General features: G+C 41.7%; 1 protein-coding gene across 2 annotated transcripts in view; it reads right to left on the minus strand.

The window, feature by feature from the left end:
- Psd3 (pleckstrin and Sec7 domain containing 3) overlaps positions 1–18,985 on the minus strand; it is a 435,293-nt gene extending 416,308 nt beyond the window's left edge. For both annotated transcript variants that reach the window (XM_028789051.1, XM_028789050.1), the window contains exon 1: positions 18,629–18,985. In XM_028789051.1, coding sequence (XP_028644884.1) covers positions 18,629–18,874 — 246 coding nt within the window. In that variant the 5' untranslated portion in view covers positions 18,875–18,985. The remainder of the gene's footprint in view (positions 1–18,628) is intronic.
- Positions 18,986–23,582: the final 4,597 nt, after the last annotated feature.

The raw sequence follows: 23,582 nt of genomic DNA on the forward strand, positions 1-23,582 counted from the left end.
CATGTTTTTGTCCTGGAGGCACTGAACTCCAAAGGAGCAGAAGGCACTAAGGAAACCCCCTTCCCAGCTCACAAGTCATTAAATGTGTCACTTAGCCATGGTCCACTGAGTTCCACAGAGGCTGACCTAGTCTCTAACCTCACCCACTTCTCTTCCTGCCCTAGAGTGGCAAAGAGCCTGGTGTGCTACTACTTAAGGTGGGTCAGCTACCACTTCAAAATAGCTACGAGCCTCTAGCTTACTGTATTTCACCTCTTTGATATTGATTTGTCTTATCTATGAAAAAACCAACAACAGGCTCTCCTGATGGAGTTCTTATAAAAGTAATGTACATATTGTGACTGCTCATAATAAATGCTCAGTAAACACTTGTTCCTATTACTCAACTGGATAGGTGCTCTTCACAGCTCACCAGACCTGAGGCCTGCAATGTTCATTTCCATAACTGTCTACTTTGTTTGTGACACTCATTATTCTTTTAATTATTTAAATTACTGCCTTCTCAGCTAGATTATAAGTATCTCAAGGATATGTCTTTTTTAAAAAAAATTATTACCATCCATAATCCTATTGTTTAGCACAGAGCCTGGAAATTATTATTTGTAAAATTAGTTCATTGATTCAATTGTAAGATAAAGGAATTCTTTGGATGGACACCCCATCATTTTAAAAATATGATCAGATTTTTATCAATACTGTGAAGAAATTGTATTGTGCTGTGACTTTGCACAGAAGAGACATTATGGTTGTCGTCATCATCATCATCATCATCATCACCGCCCTTGAAGCCTCCATACCTATTAATCCAGCTTAGATTCACAGCATCTGAGAATTATAAGAAATTCTAGAACCATCTTCTCAACCAAAAGCTTATATGAGAGCATGCAAGACATCGTTGCAACAAGAATTATGGTATTAAAAATGTTTCTCACAGAAAGAGCACCCCCAAAGCCCTTAGCCTCTAACCACGTGTTTATAAAATTCAAAAACCTAAGTATTAACATCCCTGAGTATCATTCAAACAGTTGGTGGAAGGATGAGAAATCCCATGTGAATATACAGCTACAACAGGAAGGGAGAACCAGGATTTGATGGTCCAGGTGCAGTGTCTTCTGTAGTATGTCTAGAGATACCAGCAAGTATGTCACACAGGGCTCTGGATGGCATCTGTCACTGAGGAATGTAAGCAAACCTCACAGTAGCAGGTGAAGGGGACCAGAGCTGTTCTCTAGAAGCCCAGATCCATTATCTCTCATGACTCATTTTCCCCTCTAAGCCAACTGGGTAACTCCTGGGCTTATCAGTCTACAGCCTCTGGATATACTTTTTGGCAGACTTAGAGAAACATTCATTGCATCTATCTATGAACTCTGTTTTTCCTGCTGACAGCAGATATTTTCCCTAGCATAAACCACCTGAGAGGCCAGAGGAAAACCCCACCATCAGTTAGACACATGGGAAACACTGTCTGATAATGATGTAGAAAGGAATGATTTCCCACTCATCCCAAAGGTCAATCCAGTTCGTAAATCATGGCTGCACTCATGTGCCAGGAATACAGTGGTGACTGTGCAATATCCTGATGCCGGCTCCTCTGCAGCATCATGGGTACACCTAATGGGACTCAAAATAACTGAGAATGGTATGCAGCCCTAGTGATATATGAAGTAGTCAGGTGATTAAAAATAATCTCATCCTCAGATGGCCTTGGATTTTCATACTGGTCACTGCTCTTGCTAGTAAGTAGAGGTAAGACTTCCCTAGACTTCAGCTATGTTGAGGCAGTTTAGAGTTAAACTTGCTGTGATTTATGACCAGTGATGTTGTTGCTCTCTGCAGGGTCCTTCCACTTCCTGTCAAGGGATGGCCTGCAAAGATGAGGGAACCAGCAAGTCTTCCCACCATTCCTTATGAACTTTCGTCCAAATGTATGCTCCATAATTTTATAGAAAAAAAAATCTTAAGTGTTCCTTGCATCCAACAGAGAGTTCTAAAGGAAGCTGTACCCACATCCTGAGTTAGTGTCAAACTAACATAGGGCAACTTATTTTCAACTATGGAAACTCAGCAGAGTAGCCACACAGTGACACAGTTACTTCCAACAGCTTAGATCTTTAGACCAGCCCTAGTGCATGCCACCTGTTCTCATCTGTAATTTCAAATAATGATATGGGAGAGCCTTCAATTTTAATGTGAGCCATGAATCTTCTGCACGTCGTGGGATCTTTGGCCTTTAAAAGTGAAGAGAAGGAGTTTCCATACTTGAAATAGCTTAAGAACAAGATATCATGTTTCTGTTGGGAGAAGGGGAAGAAAATAGGAGACAAGAAGTATCTAGCCAAGTAGTTAGGAAACCAGACTCCACAGAAATGCTGGTGCAAAAGCTGTATTTATGAGCAAACTATGCACTCCTTAAGTGCATGACTGTGCAGATGAAAAGTCCACCTTCCAGTCAAGGAGATAAGATCTGCACACAAATATTGGAAACTATGCTGTATGTGCAGGTCATCACTATGATAAGATAAGCATTCTGTGAGGAATTTACCATATACTAAGTGCTTCATATTTGCTATAAAAGACATTCCAAACTGCTAAGGGGAAGGAACAGAAGGCTTGGAAAGGTTAGGTAATTTTAAAAAAGAGATTTATTTTATGTGTTTGAGTGCTTTGCCTATATGTACATATGTGTATCATGTATGTGTTTGGTGCTTCTTGGAGCCAAGAGAGGGCATCAGATCACCTATAAATGGAGGTACAGATGATTGCAAGCTGCCATGTTGGTGCTAGGCACTGAACCCAAGTTCTGTGCCCAGTGATCTTAGCCATTGAACTATTTCTCCAGCCGCCCAAATTAAGAAGTCCAGGATCACTCAGCCATTCAACTTTACCATAAAAACTGACTCCAAACTAAGGTTGTCTGATGAGATATGAAACACTGGTTAAATCTAAACTTTAGACAACTGATGATTTCATAGTGTAAGTATCACCTTAAGATGGATATCTACATTTGTTAAATCTGATAGCTCTATTTTATATCTCACAATAATAAGCTACTATTCAATAGTATAAGGGATCCAGGCTTGAAGAGATTCCTATAGTTAGGAGTTTCATAAAATTGACTCATGTGTCTGAGTTCCCAGAGCTCGAGATCCTTTGCAGATGAACTGTTATGGCTACAGGAGGCAGAAGACATACACAGAGTTCTCATGCTGATAGTTCTCCATGTGATAAGGCCAGCCATTCTTAAACCTCTTTACCCTTAAACCGTATGAGCAGAAGCACTGGTGCATACACCTCTAAAACATATCCATAGATAGGCTTGGAATGTAGCTTAGTGGTTGAACATTGTACAGAATATACAAGACACTGAGTTGGCTACCTTGCAGTACAAAACAAGAAAGACAAGCAGACAGGCAGACAGAGTCAAAGGAAGATGGGAAAAGATAAGACCTGATTCAGTAGGCAGATGGATGTGAGGCAGCCTAGGAAACTCGGGTTTATCTCGAGATCTAGGCCTCCTGATTAAACAGGTCCTAGATATGAGAAAATCAAGGAAACAGAAGCTGCTTCACGATGACTGTATTGCCTAATGATCAGAATACCCCATTGGCTATAAATATCCTTGAAGCTACACTTAGGTTCTCCCTGCCATGTCAAAAACTAAAGAGTGAGCACCTTCCCAGTTGTCACACATGTACTGATGACGAGTCTGAGATTATCAATGATGTCATTTGCCTCACCCATGCCTTGTAGAATATTTTATAAGATTATTAAAGAAACACTCTATTTTAAGGAAATATTACCTGTGCGTGCACAAGCACTATGGCGTATGTGTGGAAGCCAGAGGACACCTTGTGTTGTTGCTCTCCTTCACCTAAAGGTACTGAGGATCAAACTCAGGGCATCTTATTTGGCAGCAAGTACCTTTACCCACTGAGCAACCTCTCTGACCCATGAAAAGAAATCCACTAAAGGGTGCTTGGATACTGATCCACCATGATTTTGAAACCTCATGAGTGTGCTCCACTCAAAAACACTCTAAATATCCACAGTTCAGGACACAAGGTGTTACTATCCTCTTTGGGATAGCCATTCTCAATATACATATACATATTTGCTTAATAACCTTCTGCTTAAACTGTTTATGTCTCTTGGCTGAATTCTTTCCTTTAAGATTATAAGAACGAGGCCAGGTGTCATAGCACATACTTTCAATCCCAGCACGTGGGAGGCAGAGTCAGGTGGACCTCTGGGAATTCCAGGCCAGCCTGATCTACACAATGACTTCCAGGACAGCCAGAATTACGTAATGGAGGCCAAGTATCAAAAAAATAAAGCAAAGGCAAGAACAAATGAGAGACTTCATATGTATATCCTTACAATGGAATGTTATTATCCTCATAAGGATACATCAAATGTGAGGTAGTTTATTTTTATAAAGACATCTTTGTGTGTTAGAGATTGAGCCCCAGGCCTTGCACATGCTTAGTGCCCATCTTACCACCGACTCACACCCTGTCCCTTTCACACACATCTTAAAGACTAAAGGATAATTGGAGATATGAGCCAAATAAACGTGAATACGACTGCTGCCATTTTGTTCTCATAGCCAATAGACTGTCTTGTAACTCCCATTTTTTAACTCTCTTTGGTCACCAGCCCTCACACTGAATCTTTGCTGTTAGAACTCAGAACTAACCAAGCCAAGTGAGAATGTCCCTTATAGTTTAAAGTATGTAGCTGGGGTATCTGGTGATGTTCAGAGGATGCTCAAGATAGCCCAGGGTATAAGTTCACTAAGAGCTGGTGTGTTTGGACCTGATTTTCACACATTCAGTGCTGTCTCTTAAGGCTTTAGTATTTCTGCCCCTCGTTTCTGAACCACATCAAAGGACTCTGGCACATGTAACATTTTTTTTTTTTTTTTGGCTTTGAATTATATAGCAAGTGTCAAATTCATAGAGAATTAAGATATCAATTTTGTATGACACATAATTTAAGATTATGCAAAGTAAATGATAATCTTTAATGTTAACATCACAATGAGATGGTAAATAGAAAAATAATCTTTATTCAGGCTTACAGAGAGGAGAAGAAACCCAGATGTTTCAAACTCTCAAACCCACCAAGGACAGGCACACACAGCCATGGAAGACAAGAACTCAGGATGGGGAGCAGTTTGATAATTAAGGTGGGTAGAAGGCTAGCAACCAAAGGCTTCCCTAAGTTTGCATTCTCTGTGCCAGATTGATGCCAAGGCCTTTATAGGGCACAACTCACTTAATCCTAATATCCTATCAGCCAGGCGGTACTCTATTCTGACGACCCTCATTTACATAGGGGAAAACCAAGGCAGAGAAGGATTAAGTAATCTGTCCACGACTCGCCAGCTAGAAGGTACAGAGCCTATGTAGACTCTGTCTCTTCCCATATTATCCTAGGCTGACCACGTGCAGCTGATACAAGTGAACGTAAGAACACCTGCATGCTCGTGCCATGAATATCTCCAGACCATTTGCCTAAGTTTAGCAGTCTACAGACACTTAGAGCGTGTGCTCTACAGATACTCAGAGTTTGTGCAAGTATAGGATACAGAACTATATTTAAGTATGATTTTATTAAAATGATCAAATGGCTTTTTCTCTGAGCCGATAGACTTTTATAACTTCTGTACACATTGTTCATAAGTAATTTGATTTTTCTTGCCAAGGGTCCAACTTTTTTTGTAAGAGAAAACCAGTTTCATCTGTGGTAGTAATTAGTTCTATAAATTCTTTGTTGTGTATTCTCTGTGTAGCATGCATGATAAAGGTAGGCTTAAGAGGTCTTAATTGTCATCTTGCCTCAGAGGGGAAGAAGCAGAAAAGCGAATCTGTGGCAATTACTGTGTGAACTGGCATATTGTTAGAAGTGTAATATGTTTCTGGACACGATTTATGCCAAGAGTCACCAGATTTACTATTCATATATCAGAACTGCCCAAGGAACCTCATTCAAAATGTTCCATGCACAATCCAGATGCTCACCACTGTGTGTTCTCATCAGAAAGTAGCATCAGGTCCTGGCTTGGACCACATTCACAGCACCAATTTCTAGGTTTCTGCTGACTCTTAACAACATCTTGCAGGCTGGCATTACTCCTTTGCCATTATTGCCTGCCACCTGGGAGAGGGAATCTTTCAGAAGGAGAGAGAATATTGCAGGTCTAGTGTATACATGAGGAGCTACATCCAAATTTTTTGCCCTTAATTTAAAATTCTCCAATACTACATTAGAAGATGCCTATTTAATGCTTTTTATTTTAAAATTCTATCTATATTTAATGTGTTTTATTTTTAAATTCTATATGTATGTAGCTTAACTGCATGCATGTCTGTGTACCACTTGCATGTCTTGCACACATGAAAGCCAGAAGAGGGTATTGAATCTCTTGAAACTAGAGTTACGTGTGGGTGCTGGGGATCAACTCCTGGTCCTCTGGAAGAGCAGTCAGTGCTCTTAACCCCTGGAGCATCTCAACAGTTTCAGAAGATTCATATTTTAATGCTAAAAAGTATATTTCTTTCCCTGGCGTTGTATTGTTTCACATATATGTAGTTTACTATCTATAATTTTTTGTAACTTTTTTTGTAACAAGAAAATTTTCAAGCAAGAAAATTTAATTTTCAGGCTAGAAAGTGAGTTTGTTCTCCATTCAAGTCGTCACATCACTTTGTAATGTGATGCACAGGCTTGAGAAAAGCCTCAAACTTAAATGTTCTTCCATTCTGTCAGTTCATGCAGCTTTCCCTCTCTTTACTCTCCTTCAAGTCCATGCCCACTGAAATACTCTCTGGAATAAGGACAGTGCGTTTTCCCCTCAAGTTAGAATGTGCAAACAGTGACATGCAGTTCTTCCTTCCAGCAACCACTCCCATGTCTGCTCCCACTGACCATGATATCCAGTAGCAAACCATCCTCTTTATCCTGCAGCTGTTTCATTTTGTATATGTATTAAAATATCCCTTTGCATATTGTGGTGATTTGAATATGCTTGGTCCCTGGGAAGTGGCACTATTAGGAGGTGTGGCCTTGTTGGAGGAAGAGTGTCCCTGTGTAGGCAGGTGTTGAAGACTCCTAGTGCTCAAGCTTTGCCCAGTATGGAAGAGAGAGTCTCTCCTGGTTGCCTTTGGATCAAGACTCTCCACTCTTTCATCATCATATTTGCCTGGATGGTACTATGCTGCCTGACATGATTCCCAGCACCCACAAGTAAGACAGCTCCAATTAAATATTGTCTCTTATTAGAGTTGCCTTGCCCATGATGTCTCTTCACAGCAATGGAAACCCAAACTAAGACACATATACATTCATCTGTCCTACACATTAAGGCTATAGAGACCAGGGAAGGACTCTTCTAGCTATGATGCTTTATGATAAACCCAAACGCTTAAAAAAAATCAATTCAATACTATATAAAGTAACTAACATAATTATATGATTTCTGCGTTCAATTAATATACAACTTCTAATTAATTTGTTTATTTTTCTACATATTATATATACATGATAGTATATATTTTTTATATATATTATCATGTACAAAAGGCAGACAGTCATCAGCCATCAGCCATTCACACAGCATTGTGAGAAGATGGTGGGGGACAGTTTGTATACACAAGAGGAATAGCTGATCTACTGAAAAAGATTGGGAATGAGAAATGTAGCCAAGTCTAGCAAGCCAGGCCTCTAATCTCAGGAGCGTCAAAGCTGCTGCAGGAGGATTGCAAGTCCAAAGTTTGAGGCCAACCTGCAGAGATTACTACTTCAGAAAGGAAAAGTAGGAATAAGGATGTAGCTCGGGGTGGAGTTCTTGTCCAGCACGCATAAATCCCTGGGTTCAATCCCTAGCAGGACCCAGATGAATGAATTATTTAATAGGAAAGTGAGAAATTTCCACTAGCTTTCTGAAATAGCACAGAAAATGAGAAAACTTACTTCTGTTTAATGTATTTATTTTGTATGTTGTTTCAAGCAAGAGTGAAGCCGATTCTTTAGACCAGATCCAACTGTTGAGGAGACATTTTTTCCCAAAGATTATTCACAAAGTAGATTTAGAAAACTAGGTCAAAAAGCCCAGCCAAAGAGAAATATTACTGTAACTTCCTGGCCACAGGCCCACACAAGAACTCCTTAAACATAAGCCTAAGCCATGAGAAAAATATTTGCAAAAACATCACCACACTTGATTTATAAGCCCAAAGATAGCTCGAAGGGTTATTCCACTGTATGGTAGATTAAATGACCTACTGTAAAGTATACACGTGTGTGTGTGTATGTGTGTGTGTGTGTGTGGTTGCACGTGTATGCATGTATGTGTGTATGCTTGTGTGTGTGTGTGCTTGTGTGGATATATATGTGTTCATGTGTGTGGTTGCATGTGTATGCATGTATATGTGTGTATACATGTGTGTGTTTGTGTGTGGATGTGTGTGTATACATGTGTGTGTTTGTGCGTGTGTATGTGTAGGTACATGTATGTGTACACATGAGGAGGACAGAGGTTCATGTCAGCTGTTAATGTTTTTGGAAGCAGTTTACTTTTTTTTTTTGGACACGTTCATTCATTGGCCTGGAACTTGCAAAGTAGGCTAGACTAGCAGGCTAGCTAAGCCTCAGGGATCTACCTGTCTCTGTTTCCCCAGCACTGAGATAATCATTGGGTAACACCGGGTCTGGCTTTTCCCATATCAGTTCTAGAGATCCCACTTATAGAGGATCCAACTTCGCCAACTCAACTGGGCTCTACCAGTTAATTGATTAATTTAGTAGTACACAAAGTAGCTTGCAGAGGAAAATGAAAGGGCTGAAGTTCCTCTGAGTCCTTCAAGTTCCTGAAGGCCTTTCACTGGTCCCCATCTTTTAAAGGTTCCACTATGTCCCAATAGCACCAAACTGGGGAGACCAGGCCTTTAATGTATGAATTTCTAGAGGACATAAAACCTGGATAGAAATCCAGATGCAAACTATAGCATTTTGTTTAGTGATTTAGTGATGAAGAAGTTTATATGAAAATTATTCAGGAGGATGCCCTGAGGAGATGTTTCAGTGAGTCACATGCTTCCCATGATAGCAGACATGACCTCAAATCTCCAGAACCCACACAATGTGGGACATTGCAGCAAGCATCTTTAACCTTGGACTCCTGCTATGAGATAGCTGGCAGAGAAAGGAGAAACCCCAGAAGCCTGTGGGCTAGCTAGCCTGGTATATGTAGCAAACAAGAGAAACCCTGCTTCAAACTGGGTGGAAAATGAGAACTGATACCAGAGGTTGTTCTTTGACCCCCACACTTGTGCTGAGGTATTCACTTGCACTCACATACATTAGGATGTGCACACAGACACATACACACACATACGAGTGTGCATGCACACACACACACACACACACACACACACACACACACACACACACGAGTAAAGATTGAACAAACCCATAAACCACAAATCCTTGAGGTTCTTATTCAGGTATTCGAGTCACTCAACTTCTCACACAGCCTTTTCACTGCTTCTTTACACAATTAACACGTTCTCTTTAAGTCAACCTGTTGTTTAGATTTTTGGACTGTAGTAGGCTTTTATTTTTTTTTAATACATTAATGATAGACATTGTAATAACAGAAAAAAGAGATGGTCCAATAAAGAGGAAAGTTAGTAACTAATAAAAAAGGCCAAAAGATCTCTGACAGAAGAGCAGAGCAAACAGAGGAGAGAGAGAGAGAGAGAGAGAGAGAGAGAGAGGCATAGAGACACAATGAGACACACAGAAAATTAGGAGTACTGGGGGTATCATTATGGATGGGTACAAATAATCTTTCAGCTCCAGCGCTATCAACAAGAAACGTCTGCTGCTATAATGACTACCCGTGTTACCAAATTGTGGAAGAGGAGGTGGGAAGAGTGTGAGGGCCAGGGGTGGTGGAGGACACCACAGAACAAGGACCTCCATATCAACTGTGTAAAGCTCATAAGAACTCCCAGAGACTGAAGCAGCAAGCACAGGGCTGAAGTGGTTCTGCACCATACTATCTACATATATAGTTTCTAGTTTAGTATTTTTTGTGGGTTTCTTGTGTGAATAAGCGGATCTCTGATTCTTGTGCCTTCTTTTGAGACTCTTTCCTTTTTCTAATTTGCCTTGTTCAACTTTTGATGTGATTGTTTTTGTTTTAGATTATATTCTATTTTGTTATATTTTGTTGTTACCTCTTAGAAGCCTGTTTCCCACCACCTCCTCCTTCTCTTCCTCTTCTTCTTCCTCTTCTTCCTACTTTTCCTCCTTCAATTCCTCCTCCTTCTCTCTCCTTTCTAAGACAGAGTCTCATTATATAGCTCTGACTATCCTGGAACTCACTATGTAGACCAGGCTGGCCCATCTACCTCTGCCTCCCAAGGGCTGCTATTGGATTAAAGGATTGTGCCACCATGTCTGGCTCAAAGCCTGTACTTTTGAAATGAAAGACAGAAAGAAAGTACGTCTGGGTAGAAGGGAGGGTAGGGAAGGACGGGGAGAAGTAGAGGAACCCAACATTGTAATCAGGATATACTGTATAACAAAAGAATCTATTTTTAATAAAATGGGAAAAAGATTTAAAAATATTTTTATACAAAATATTTTTTAATTACTCCTTTTCCATACATCTATGTGTGGTACGTGTGCTGTGGTGTACAAGTGCAGTGTGTGTGTGTGTGTATGTGTGTGTGTGTGTGGTATGTGTATGTGATATGCGTACAGTATATATGTGTGTTATGTGTGTGTAGTGGTGTGGTGTTTGTGGTATTGTGTATATGAATGGTATATGGTATATGTATATGCATGTATGGTATGGTATGTGGTTGTGTATGTGTAGTGTATAGTGTATGTGTGTGTATATGTATGGTATGTGTGTATGGTGTGTATGTGTGGTATGCATATGTGGTGTGTATGTGGTATATGTGCGTGGTGTGTAGGTGTGCATGTATAGTATGGTATATGTGTGTATTGTATAAGTGCGGTACGTGTGATGTGGGTATGTGTGTGTAGTGTGTGTGTGTGTAGTGTGTGTGTGGTGTGTGGTGTGTGGGTGTGGTATGTGTGGTGTGTGTATAGTGTGTGTGGTGTGTGTATGTGCTCACAGCACACGTATGGCAGTCAGAGGTGGAGGTCTCCTTCCACCACATAGGTCCTGGGAATCATGTGCAGGTCTTCAGGCGGATGGGCAATACTTCTAATTACAGAGCCATGTCACCATCACTCTAAAGGGCAAACATATTGTTCTTTCTAACAGCATTAATTTTTATTAACATGTTGAAAAATCACTCCACTCCTTTCTTCCTCCTTTCTCTCTCACAGGAAGACCTATGATGCTAAGCACATGTTTCTTAGCTTGAGCAGATAGAAGCTCAACAGCTAACTGTTAACTACATTAGCGCTATGGCCCTTTCTGGCATGCAATTTTCTTTCTAAGCCCAACCTGACTTTTTCCTGATCTTGACTTTTATACTCTTTACCATTTTGTTACTACTCATTTTCACCATTATTTTTATTTACTCTTTGTAACTTATGCTATTGTTTAGGGTCCTGGATCTTCATAACAAAAGATTCTCCTAAGACCCTTCTGCTTATGACATGAGACAAATGGACTGATTTGGCAAAGGTCACTGCACCATACACTTAAGTTGAAGACTCAGTGAAGAATAACCAAGCCTCTTACAGCTAAAGTGACATTTCTAGATGATTAAAAAAAAAAAAAGTAAGTACTGGAATAGAATGCCTCAGGACTTTAATCTCACAGTCTTCTGAACCTGGCAATTGAAAGGTTAATGCAAGCTATACATCCTGGAAATTGAAAGTTAAAAGCCAAAAAAAAAAAAAAGTTAAATATAATCACAGGAAACACACAGCACGACAGGCAGATAAAAAGGGGCCACAGCTACAAATGGCCATCAATGAGGGTGAGTGACCGCCTTAAAACTGCAGTCTCCCAGCAGCCAACACCATAAATTAGCCGCCTCTCATTGCTGACGTTTGCTTTTCACTGATATCGTTCAGTTTAAGGAATTGGTGTAAATCAACCCAAGGGAGGCAGTTTTTCTTCTCTTTTTTTTTTGTTCTGGCTTTGGAGACCCTGGGTCAGGTGTCCCAGTGAATTGATGATATAAGGCTGAAGAGACCATACGCAGCATCCATGACAGTAATCTACCAGCTATCCATTCTCTTTCACATAAGCGCTTATATGCACGCAAGTCTTATAATATCTTATATTTGTATACAACACACACACACACACACACACACACACACACACACACACACACACTCTTTAAAGGATAAAAGTTCACTATATAATAATTGTTAGGTCTCAAAATAACTGGGGTACCTATTTAACATATCACTGGGCCCCAGAGTTTCCCAGTATCCCTCGGTCCCTTCCTGTTACAGAGTATAGCTGGTATACCCTACCCTTCCCTACCCTAAACACCAGTTCAAGAACTGGGCTGCCCTTGCTCCAGCTGCCCTTCTTTAAATAATCCAACCATTATTTCTACTTTTACCTTTTACTCTCCTGGCTCTCGCCCCCCCCTGTCATCACCTGTCCTGGCTCAGGGACATGTCCACTCTGAACTCCTCCAGATGTCTCTGCCTCTGGCTATGCTCTCCTTTTTATCTACAATAAACCTTTTCCACCATACTGAGGAGGAGTCATGCCCTTCCTTTTTTATTTCTTCTTTTTCATTCAATAATTTGTAACTAATTTATTTACAAGTCACAACAGTACAACAGGCCATGATTTGAGGCTAACATTTTTTGTTTTCTTGATGCTATGTGACGTAGCCTAGACTGGCTTTGATCTTGAAGCAATCCTCTAGCCTCACCCTTTTTTACTGCTAGAATTACAAGTGTGTGGAACCACAGCTGATGCTAATATAATTCTTAATTCAAGGATGTGATTTCAAAGTAATCTTTCTGGAGGTCATAAAATCTGGTGTCCTTAAAATCTTAGAGGATCAGACAAGATAGTTCTACAAATTACATTGTAATTTTGTAATCCTCTGAAAGAGAGTGGGGACATTTATTGAGCTAGCTACCTATATCTGCCTTTTGTGCCTAATATAGACTGGAAAGACTGTACAAATGAAGGATGTTTCTAACACAGAGAGACTTCTCAATATATGGACTTTTGGAGATGTGCCACCAAAAACAACAGCTCTAATACTGGGTGGTCTTAGATCAGTTGAGTTGGAAGGGGAGAAATCAAACCAGACAGGCTAATCTTTCCACAGAACAATCATGGAGCTCAGATCCAGAATGAAGACATTTGCCCTCCCTTTGCTACTTTGAATTATAAAGAAAGCTAGAACCCTCAGGTCTCAGATCACAGTCTGGTTGCTTTTCACCATGTCATAGGGACCCACAGCTATAAGGTAGTCCTGGATATTCTGCCCTCTTCTTCCTGTAGGTTGACGGAAACACTGAGGTTTGTGTAATTACTCGACAGATGATAGCATCCATACAATCATCCACAGGACTTTGTGAATGTCAAAGGAAGGGAGGAAGAGAGTGTGTTGTCATGGAGATACTAAGGAAAATTACGAGAGGAGAGAAAGTTGAAACCCATTCTGCTATCTCAACCATTATTTATTCAAGTAATAAATCACGACATCTTTGTCAAAATCAATGTAGCATGAAATGGACTAAAAATAGACCTTGCAATCCAATCAACACACCAGAATCTTCTAAAAGGAATGCTCCATTGCACATTTAGCTCTGTCACTGTTAACATTTCTATATGAGCACTTGTGCGTGCTTTCTCTTTGTTCAAATCCCTTCTTAAAATTCAGCATTAATCACCAAGGTAGATTAAAATAGAGACAGCATAATCTAGGGTACCATTTCATGGGTAGAATGGTTTTTAAACTTATGACAGGCCAGAAAAGTGAAACAAGCTCGGGGAAGGAAGGAATACTTCCCAGAGAAGGGAAATGACAGTTTCCTGGGGCATTAAACAGTCCAAGGCTCAGGGTTTGGTCTTCAAAGGGAATTTCATTCCAGCTAGAATCTGGTCAGAAAAAGAAACGTCAGTGGAGGATCTGACAGCTGGCAACACAGACCCTGACATTCCATGATGGGAATTGAGGCACTACTGAAGTTTTAGCTGCACACTGGAGCCCCAGTGTTCCCCTTGAATGGTGTGCCCCCTTTGTAGGGATGTTCCCCTTGAATGGTATGCCCCCTTTGTAGGGAACTTTTCTACAGTGTAGTTAACTGAGAGGATAATGAATCTTTAGAGACAAGATATACTAGATGAAGTGAAATTGTGTTGGTCTTTTATCTCATGAAACACTTTCTCTCCCCTTTCCAGATTCATGGATTCATAGTTACCACAGAGTTGTGAATGCCTCAGGGAGCCCAGGATATGAGCTAGCTTTGCTTAGGGACTCATCAGAGGCCCTGGGGCCAGTTTATTGGTAGAACGAGAGCTTTTAAAATTTAGTTTTTATTCCTTTTCTTAATCTCTTTGATTCCAGCACGTAGTACCTTTTATCTGAATAAAAGTTTTCTACCAAAAATCTAGTGTACTTTATAGACTTATAGTTGATACATTGGTTTCGTTTCAAGGTCTAATGATGCAAAACAGAGAGTTAAAACTATTTCCTGTAGTCTCCTGCAACAGGCTCTGACTATCAGAAAATCTCCTGCCTTCTGTTTCCATCACTGGAATGTGCTGGTTAAACCTTTGTTATTCCCATGTCTGTCTTGCTAATCCACATGCTGTTTCCTAAACCATGAACATTTCTAGAAGCTGGTGAAGAAAACTCAGAAAGCCGATTCGAATTGAGTTCCTATCATGAGAGAGAAAGGGAGAAAAGACAAAAACAAAACCAAAATAAAATAAAAGATAAGATAAGATAAAATAAAATAAAATAGAACAACAACCCTCAAAGAGTTCTGTTTTTTGAGAATTTAAACTATAGATGACATTTTGTGGGGTTTGTAAATGGTGTTTGAGGGACAGAATTTTGAAATAAGTTTACTACTAACTTTTAGTGTACTTACACATAGTCACTGCTATTTTAGACATACCACATGTAAGATATGCATACTTATTTTTATATATCTGTAAATTATAGAAATGATTATCAAGTTGTCGCTTTCCTCATATCTCTTTGGAATCATGTCTGTTATATTTTGGTGTCTTTAGCCCCAAACTTGGGTGTAATGTGGACAGTTCCTTGTCGCGCCACTAGGGGGCAGTATAACATGGCGTAGACGGCAAGGTGAGGGCGGGCTCTGGCACAGACCCTGGATGTTTCCTAATTTACACAGATAGAGTAGCCATGGGCATGTGAAGGACCTCTGCTGGCATCACCCTGAGCCAAGCCCCACCTTCTCCTAACCTAGACAGCTGGTGGTGCTGAGTGACGCAATGCTCAACTAGATCTAATAGTCCTCAGCCCTTCACCCACTCTCCCACCATAGAAATAAGTACATTGTCAACCAAAGGCGGCAGGACACATCAGGTTACCTTCCTCCAGAATGTCCTCAGCTGTAGAGGTCATGCCAGGAGGTTGAAGGAAACCTGGACTCTGGGTAGATGATTTGACAGTCGGTCCTAAGCTACCATGTCCTAGCTGTGAGTCCTAGCAAGTGGCTGGCCATCTTTAAGCATCTTCTCTCATCCAGGATTTGGGAAGGCTGTGACATGCATTCTCATAGAATGGAGACTAGCACATGGGGCCTGTCTAGGTCACAGAGTGAGAGAACTAGAGCTAACTTCTTTTTACTAGTTCCCAGTCATCCTACAATTGAAGATTCAGGCGATTTGATTAACTGCACTCATTCCTTCTAGTCAGAGGATGCAAGCCAATGTTCACTGTAGAGCCTGGGGCCTTTAACCCCAAGAGAATGTATCTGTCCATTTGTACTACTGCAAAGGTTTATTCTTGACGTACAATTTGTTTTCCCTGGGAAAGCTGACATAAGGACCTCAACTCTCCAACATGCACATAGGAATGAGAGGACTTTACTACATGTAATCACATGAGATGTCATTGACAGTAGTTTTCTTTACTACATCAACTATAAGATCCCACTGTAAGTCATCAGGGTCTTACCTTTTATAGTTGATTGGACAAGAAAATGCTTTAATCAGTCTTTGTATGTTCACATAGATAACTTCTCAAACATGAAAATACTAGGCACTTCTCAGAACATTTCATGATGTTAGTAGTGAGGGATAACCAGGGTTGGACAGAGGAAAAACTATCTTTGTTGATTAAAAAAACAAAACAAACAAAACAACTCTCTTGCCCTCTCGACCCAGCGCCTGCAGGTTGTTGTCTCCCCTCCCCCCTTTCCTTCCCCCTCTCTCCACGTGGTCATGGCTGGCCAGCCTCTACCCTCTCTACTCTTCTCTCTCTCCTCCCGCTCTCCCACTCTCTTAATAAACTTCCCCTCGTGGAACCGTCAAAAACAAACAAACAAACAAACAAACAATACAACAATAACAACTACCACCATCAAACACACGGCCTGAGGCTGGACCACCTGACTAATGAGACTTGTAAAGCATTTAAGAGATTTATAGATTCGAAGGAATGGATTTCACAATTTCTGTGATGAGCTTTTGTAGTCCCATTCTCTGACTGGATTCTGGAAGCACCCTGCCTACACCGCAGACTCCATCCCTTCTCTAGTCTTCCTTAATGTCCTATTCATCTTGATTCTCTTCTTCTCCCCCTCAAGGCAGATGTACCGTTAGGGCTGTAAGTCAGTGATACAGCGCTTGTCCAGCATGAGAAAGGCCTTTGGTTCAAGGCTTAGAGCCACAAAATTTTAAAAAATGAAGACAGGTACTGAGGGTCACTTGAGAACAGAAATGTCTGTGTATAGCAACTGCAAAGCAAGGGGTACTGTTGCTTTCAAGGTGGGGGAAACTGAGGCTCTATCCTGGTGGTTCTCTTACAGTTAGGACTTAGATATTAGATATCCATTTCCCCCTAGGAATTCTGTAACCTTTAGTTTAGGCAGGACAGATATTTGGGTGTCTGTGTGGTGGGGGGAGGGTGTCCATTCACTGAGGAAGCTAAAATAAAGCTTCTGCTGGCCCACATTCTTGGGCCAACTCCCAAAGCACTTCTTCCCAGAGAACCGGCCACAGATCAGAAGCTTGGGTCTATGTTCCAAAGACCAGAGGGAAGAAGATCAGAGATGAATAGCACCAAAGTCCATAGATAATAGCTGTGTGACCCTATGTCCAGAGATTGGGCTCGGATGTACAAATGTCCTGTCTCCTAAATCCCTGCAGGACAAGAGATATAAAAGCTTAAATGGAATGTAAGCTATTTCTTAAGGAAGCATGTTCCAGTTGTTTCTGCCTAGAGAGAGCATGGACTCATCCTTAACTGTGGCTTTGCAGGCTCTCTGGCTGAAAGAGCAAAGATAAGGCAGGACCGTGTGCAAAAGCAGCCAGGAGACAGGCACAGGATCCAGATGGAGCCGGTCACCTCCAAGCTCTCAGAAGGCTGCTGTGAATTTCTTCGAATTCTATAGCTTCCCTGACAGTTCCTTTCTTGTCAGCCCTCTACAAACAGTGCGCCTCTCTTCTAGTGCATTCCACTGACCCTTGCATAGAGACTCAGGTTTACCCAATCCACACTCTCCAAATGTACAGTATAACAAGATAGCCATGCTACTGGGAAAGGAAGAATGAAAAAAAAAACTTTTAAATTTTGTTCACCCATCTTGCAAGTGATGTATGTTCCTGAACTCGCTGAAGAGGCTGGACATCACGAGGTAGCATAGTGGGAAGGGTGGTCCAGAGATTCAGAGAACAGGAAGCTAATACATCACAAGGTGGATGTGACCAAAAGAAGAGCCCAAAGGAACCCTGAATACCACATGGGGACACTCCTCACTTCCTGATGGAGACAGAGACTCGTGCCCAGGACTGCTTACCCACCCGGTGCCAGGTATAGATGGCAGGTAAATGTGGGCTCTGAAAGTCACATGTTTAAGAGGCTCAATCATGTTTTTCAAGGCTGTGCTTAATTCTGAAAAGCACCACTCCTCGCTGAAATCCCCTTCCCATTTTCCTAAGCGAGACCCCTAAAAACAGGGTTTGCTTTTATTCTTTTGTTTTTTGAAAGGAGGGAGACTGATTTCAGCTTAGCCATACCTTAATTCTCATATCTGAAACTGGAAATACCAATCTCAATTTCTCAGAATGGTTATGAGAATTAACAGACATGAGAAAACAGCTATTATAATGTCTGGCTACTCACCCCACCACCATCCCATGTCTGGGTACCTCCTTGTGGTTCCTTCTGGTCTTCTCTTATAAAATATGCCCTTTCTTACTCAACTTTCCTAGGCAGAAATCTTGAGAAACTGATACTCATTGTCTCCTTTAACACAGGCTGGAAAGGTAGCAGAGTGTGGGAAAGAGCCAAAAGGATACTGCAGCGGATAGGCACCTCTGCTCCTGAGGTACAGGCAACTTACAAGAGTGGCTAAGGGTCAGACCTTCCATTCTGTGCCCTGTCTCCATCCTCTTTGCTGTGTGTTAGCCAGAGCCTAGAGAATTTCAGTATATCGAGGTTCTTACCTTGAGAGGCACAGCAACAGGTGGGGCCAAGCAGCTCTGGCTGATCTGAATGGTTGGGGAGTATCTGAAGAGCTGTGGCCTTATTGCCAGGACTGTGGTACCTATTTTTTCTTCACAGCTTTTTGGGAGTACCTCTTGGTTTACAGTCCCTCTCCTCTGGGGTGCTCTTTTGCCGCTGTCAGCTGCATAGGACAGGGTGCTTTGTGGAACTGAGAATTCGATGATATTCCTGGCTTCTGGGTCCATATCCCACAGGTCCTCGTAGGCAGAAATGACTGGCCAGTGCTTCCAGCCTATGGAAGGACTGCTGTTTCCATCATTCAGTATAGGAGCTGGGCTAGCAAGCCTACATGGCAGTTGTTGTGGTAGGCCAAGTTTCCTAGAAGCAGGGGCCAGGCCACGCCTACTATGTGAGGATCCACAAACACCACCCCTCCTTACATGCAGATTCTGGGATTTCTCTGTTTCTTCCTTCTTTTCCTTCAGTGAATAGCAATTGAAAGCAGCTGGTCTCTGTGTTCCAAGGCCTTCCACGGGCAGCAGGCTCGAAGGAGAAGTAGCAAAGCCCGGCTTACATCTGAGGTTCCAGGGAGCAGAGAAGAAGCTTGTTCTGGGACTTGGGAAAATGTGTCCCTCCTCCAGTCCCCCTGGGGCTGCTGTTGAGACTGCGGTCGCTGGAGAAGGGGCGGGGAGAGTTTGGGTAGCTCGGGTTGGTGGGGGCTGCAGCTGGATGAAAAGGAAGGAAGTTTTCATCTGCTGTGGCTGAGGCTGCTCGGCCATTTCCTCCAAGGGAGCAGAGCTGGTCCTTGCCAGGGTTTCAGACCTCAGTGTCTCAGCAGCTGCAGGCAGACATGACTCAGCCCCATGGTTTCACCATCAGTCTGTGGAAGGAAATAACACACCTTTAGCACCCAGGGGGACTCTTCAACTGGTTGGGGGGCCAGAGGATCTAATCGTGTTTGCTGGAGAACTGGACTCTGCTCAGAGTCACAAAAGCAAACATTGGTGGGAACAGTGTACAAGTGACAGATGGACGTGGTGGTGGGTGTGTGTGGCAGTCAAGACAATCGATCACACCTATGTTCAAATGGAATCACTTGTTACCTTTTAAGTGTTCCTTCTATTGATTATCTTGACCATTCCTGTGATTTGGAGTCTGATCTGAAAGGCGTCATGTGGTTGATGAATGACATTTCCAGTAAACATTGAAATGGACTTTCAGTCTCCTTTGTCTACAGATGTGAAACACAGTTTCGACTAACTGGAACATTTCATGAAAATACATCCGTGGGGTCCCCTTAAGGAACCATAGTCTATAAAGAAGAGCTTCATATATTCAAACTATAATATTGGTCCAGGCCAAAGTATTCAATATTATAGTGTGAGTATACTGTCCCCAAAATTCAAATGTTGCTGCAGTGACTGAGAGGAGGGACTTCTGAGAGGTGATCAGAAGTGCTGGTGTGCACTGCCCCCAGCCTTGTGCGTTTAGATCATAAAGAGGCTTCTGGAGAAAACCCAGATAGTGGTAGCAGTGGGCCCCGAACCTTCTGCCTGCTTTTTAATTTGTGAACTTGTTGCAGCAGTGACAAGTATTTCTATTCTAAGTTGTATGACCTGGAATACAGGAAATGCAGAGAAACAGGTGATGGTCGGGAGCTGAAGGTAGGGCTGGCTTGGAAGGCGTGGGAAGGAAACCTTTGTGAGAAATCATTAAATATGGTGGGGGGTGTTACTAAAGGAGTGTTGGTCCTGGGTAAGAAGTAGGGGGTAAGATACAGAGAAACCATGGTTATTATTGGATATAAATAATATCCAATTTTTGACTGAAATATCCATTTTGATTGAAAAGACAAACTTTGGTGACAAACAAACATTCCTCCGAGTCTTCCTTCCACTTAGAGAAAACTTCTAATTGTCTTTAAGACTAGCTAACTATTACTAGTTTACAGGTTTGCTATTGATGTAGGGATTAAATAAATAGTGCAAGGTGCACAACCAATTCTCAGTAACTCTTAGCTGCTATTCTTAGAATGTACCTACACATTTGAAGCTTTGAAAAAATTTGTTCATGCAGCAAAATAATTAAAATGTAATATATGTGGATATATACATGTGTGTGCACATGTATGTGTATTGTTTTCACCTATATTAGGTGGCCATTTACATATTTTAATGCTTCCTGTGTGACAAGAAAGACTCGAGGACTAAGGAATGTCTGGTGAGAGTCAGCAGTGAATTTGGGGTTAGGAGACAGAGCTTGAGCTTTGGAGTAAACACCTATTAAGTGTGATTCACAGCGTATCGTTGAACTTTGTTAGAGTTATTTATAAAACAACAAAATAAATGTCTATCCTTTCCACTTGACAGAATTCTTTTATAGGTCAGATGATATATCTACGTAGATATGCATATCTATCTGTCTATCTATCTATCTATCTATCTGTCTGTCTGTCTGTCTGTCTTTGAGTTGTGATGTGTTGTAATGCATAGATACACACACACACACACACACACACACACACACACACACACACACACACCTGTATGTATACATGAGGGTTATTTTAAAGACAAGATCTCAGATGGTCTAAACTGGCTTTAAACTCAGGATGATCTTAAACTCTCAATCTTACTTCCCTTCACCTCTCAAGTGCTGGGGCTACAGGCATGCATTATCTATAATAAATAATAATATTATGTATACTCCTAAACTAAATAATTCTCTGTGCTTTCTATTAAGTACTGTGGTTTCATTGCTTTGAAAGGATTCTAAGTCAGCTTCCTATTTTCTTGCCACCATTTCAAGATTCATAGAACGTAGATAGAAATGTCATATACCTTAAATGGCACTATGTCTCTGCTAATGGTGATGGTTTCTTTTCCACAGTTCTAGACAGAAAATAAGGTTCTAGAATCTTAACTATGATGAAGAGGAAGGATTCGAGAATGAAAGCACTCTATTCCCTCTTTTCAACCTGTGGTAACTTTCTGAAGTGGGCAGAATGGCCACTGGGAATACAGAGAATGAATGGGAATATGGGGCGATTTCCTTCAAGCCATGTAGTTAGTGAAGGCAGGAATTGATCTCTCCATCCAGGCCCAGATCTTCCCATCCCTCTCTGACTGGTCGACCTCACCTAGACTGTGTTCAGCCTGTGCTTCCTGTGTCTAGAGGAATGATGCAACCTGATAATGATAGTGACCATAGCTACTGTCTTGTTCTCTTTGGTTTTCTATTTAAAAATGCTATAGATTAGGTTACTTATAAACAACCAAAAGTTAGTTTTCATGTTTCAGGGATGGAGAAGTCTAAGATCAGGGTGCTGCCATATTCTTCTCCCACTTGTGGCACAACCCAATGACCCTCTTCTTATTTCCATCATTTCCCACCCCCAGAAGGTGGCATGTATTCCATTGTGTGTCACAGGGTTCCTGGCGCTGCAGTCTACAGAACATAAAGCTGCTCACCCGTAGTGACACAGAACTGAAGCAGATGCAGATGATGCAGGCCTGGGTCTATCAGGCACTAACAGCTGCTCCTTCCATACTGATTCGCTACACGTTGGTGATTAGTGCATCCAGGAGGTACTTTATTTACCATGGATAGAAATAAGAGATATGGAGAGAGTCTTTTAGAAAAGCAAAAATTTCACACATCCTTCTTAAGTCTCAGGGCACATCATATTCCGTGACAACTCAACCTCATGCATAGTCTTTCCATATTGGCTGGAGTGACTTGCCTTTTTTCTTTTTCTTTTTGCCTCTTCTCAAAAGGCAAGTCTAACTCATGTCATCATAGATGACACTGTGTCTGGTCCCCCCCCCTCCCTTGCTATGTTCATTTATGGAAGGACCAGATGGCAACATTTGGAAAATATTTTAATTAGGAAGTCTTTCATTTCCATCCTGTTTCTATTTCCTTTCCCACCCTTCACCCCACCCCATGCACACATTGGCATCTTCTTAGTGAATCTTCGTATTTTAAGTTGGTATGTGCCCACCCTGGCATCTGGTCACACAGGGCAATCACACTTGAAGTAAGTGGAAAAATGCTGAAACAGATAGGAACCCTGGGCCAAAGGGAGATTCAATGCTCTGCCCTGTGTCACGGGCAGATGTCCAGGCTTCATACCCATGTCTTCTGGAGTTCTTTACATGTAGGGGTAGTGGGTTCTAGCAACAGAAGTCCCTCCCACAGCTACACAGAGGTGAGCAGCCCTTTTCTACAGAGAGAGGCTGTGCTGTGGGGCTGAGAGTGAGGATGAAGGACCAAGGTGGTTGTGCTCCCTGTCACCCAGACTCTACATCCTTCTAGTAGCTCCAGGTTGTCCCTGGTGACCCATTTCACATAGCTGTGAGTTTCCTGGAAACAGCTGTCACAGAACTCTGTCAGACAGATAGGAACTGCTTTAAAAGGCACAACTTATGAGTAGTTCAGAGAAACAAGGGCACCTTTCTAGTCAACTTGGTTATGACTGTAATTTATTATGTGCATTCACCCCGGACAAGTAATTCTCACTGGCTATCCAATTCACTCCCCACGAGGCTACAGGGTTAAAGCAACCAAGGTCCATAGATTAAAAAAAATTAGCTGAGATTCTTAACAAGTGGCAAAGCTGGCACTGCAGCCTCTCTTGTCTGGGCTCTGAGATCTCTGTTTCACTGGAGTGCTTGTCAGAGCCATGCTTGTCTCCCTAACCTTGCCACTATCCCATCCTGCATTGCTCACTGAAGCCTATCCAATCAGCTCTATTTTTGCTTTTAAGTCATCTAAAGAAGTCTCAAACTGGATCATGCTTACTCTCTGTGGGCATCAGTGTCCTCAGGAAAAAGACCAGCATACCTCAAATTGGCCTGAACCTTCCCTGCTTTCTTGTGTATTGTTTCTCTACAGAGTGACTCTATCCCAGACAGGACAATCAGTACTTAGACCATTGCTCTGGTCTTTTCC

This window comes from Grammomys surdaster, unplaced genomic scaffold (assembly GCF_004785775.1).
Source record: "Grammomys surdaster isolate TR1022 unplaced genomic scaffold, NIH_TR_1.0 125780, whole genome shotgun sequence".
Lineage (NCBI taxonomy): Eukaryota > Metazoa > Chordata > Mammalia > Rodentia > Muridae > Grammomys > Grammomys surdaster.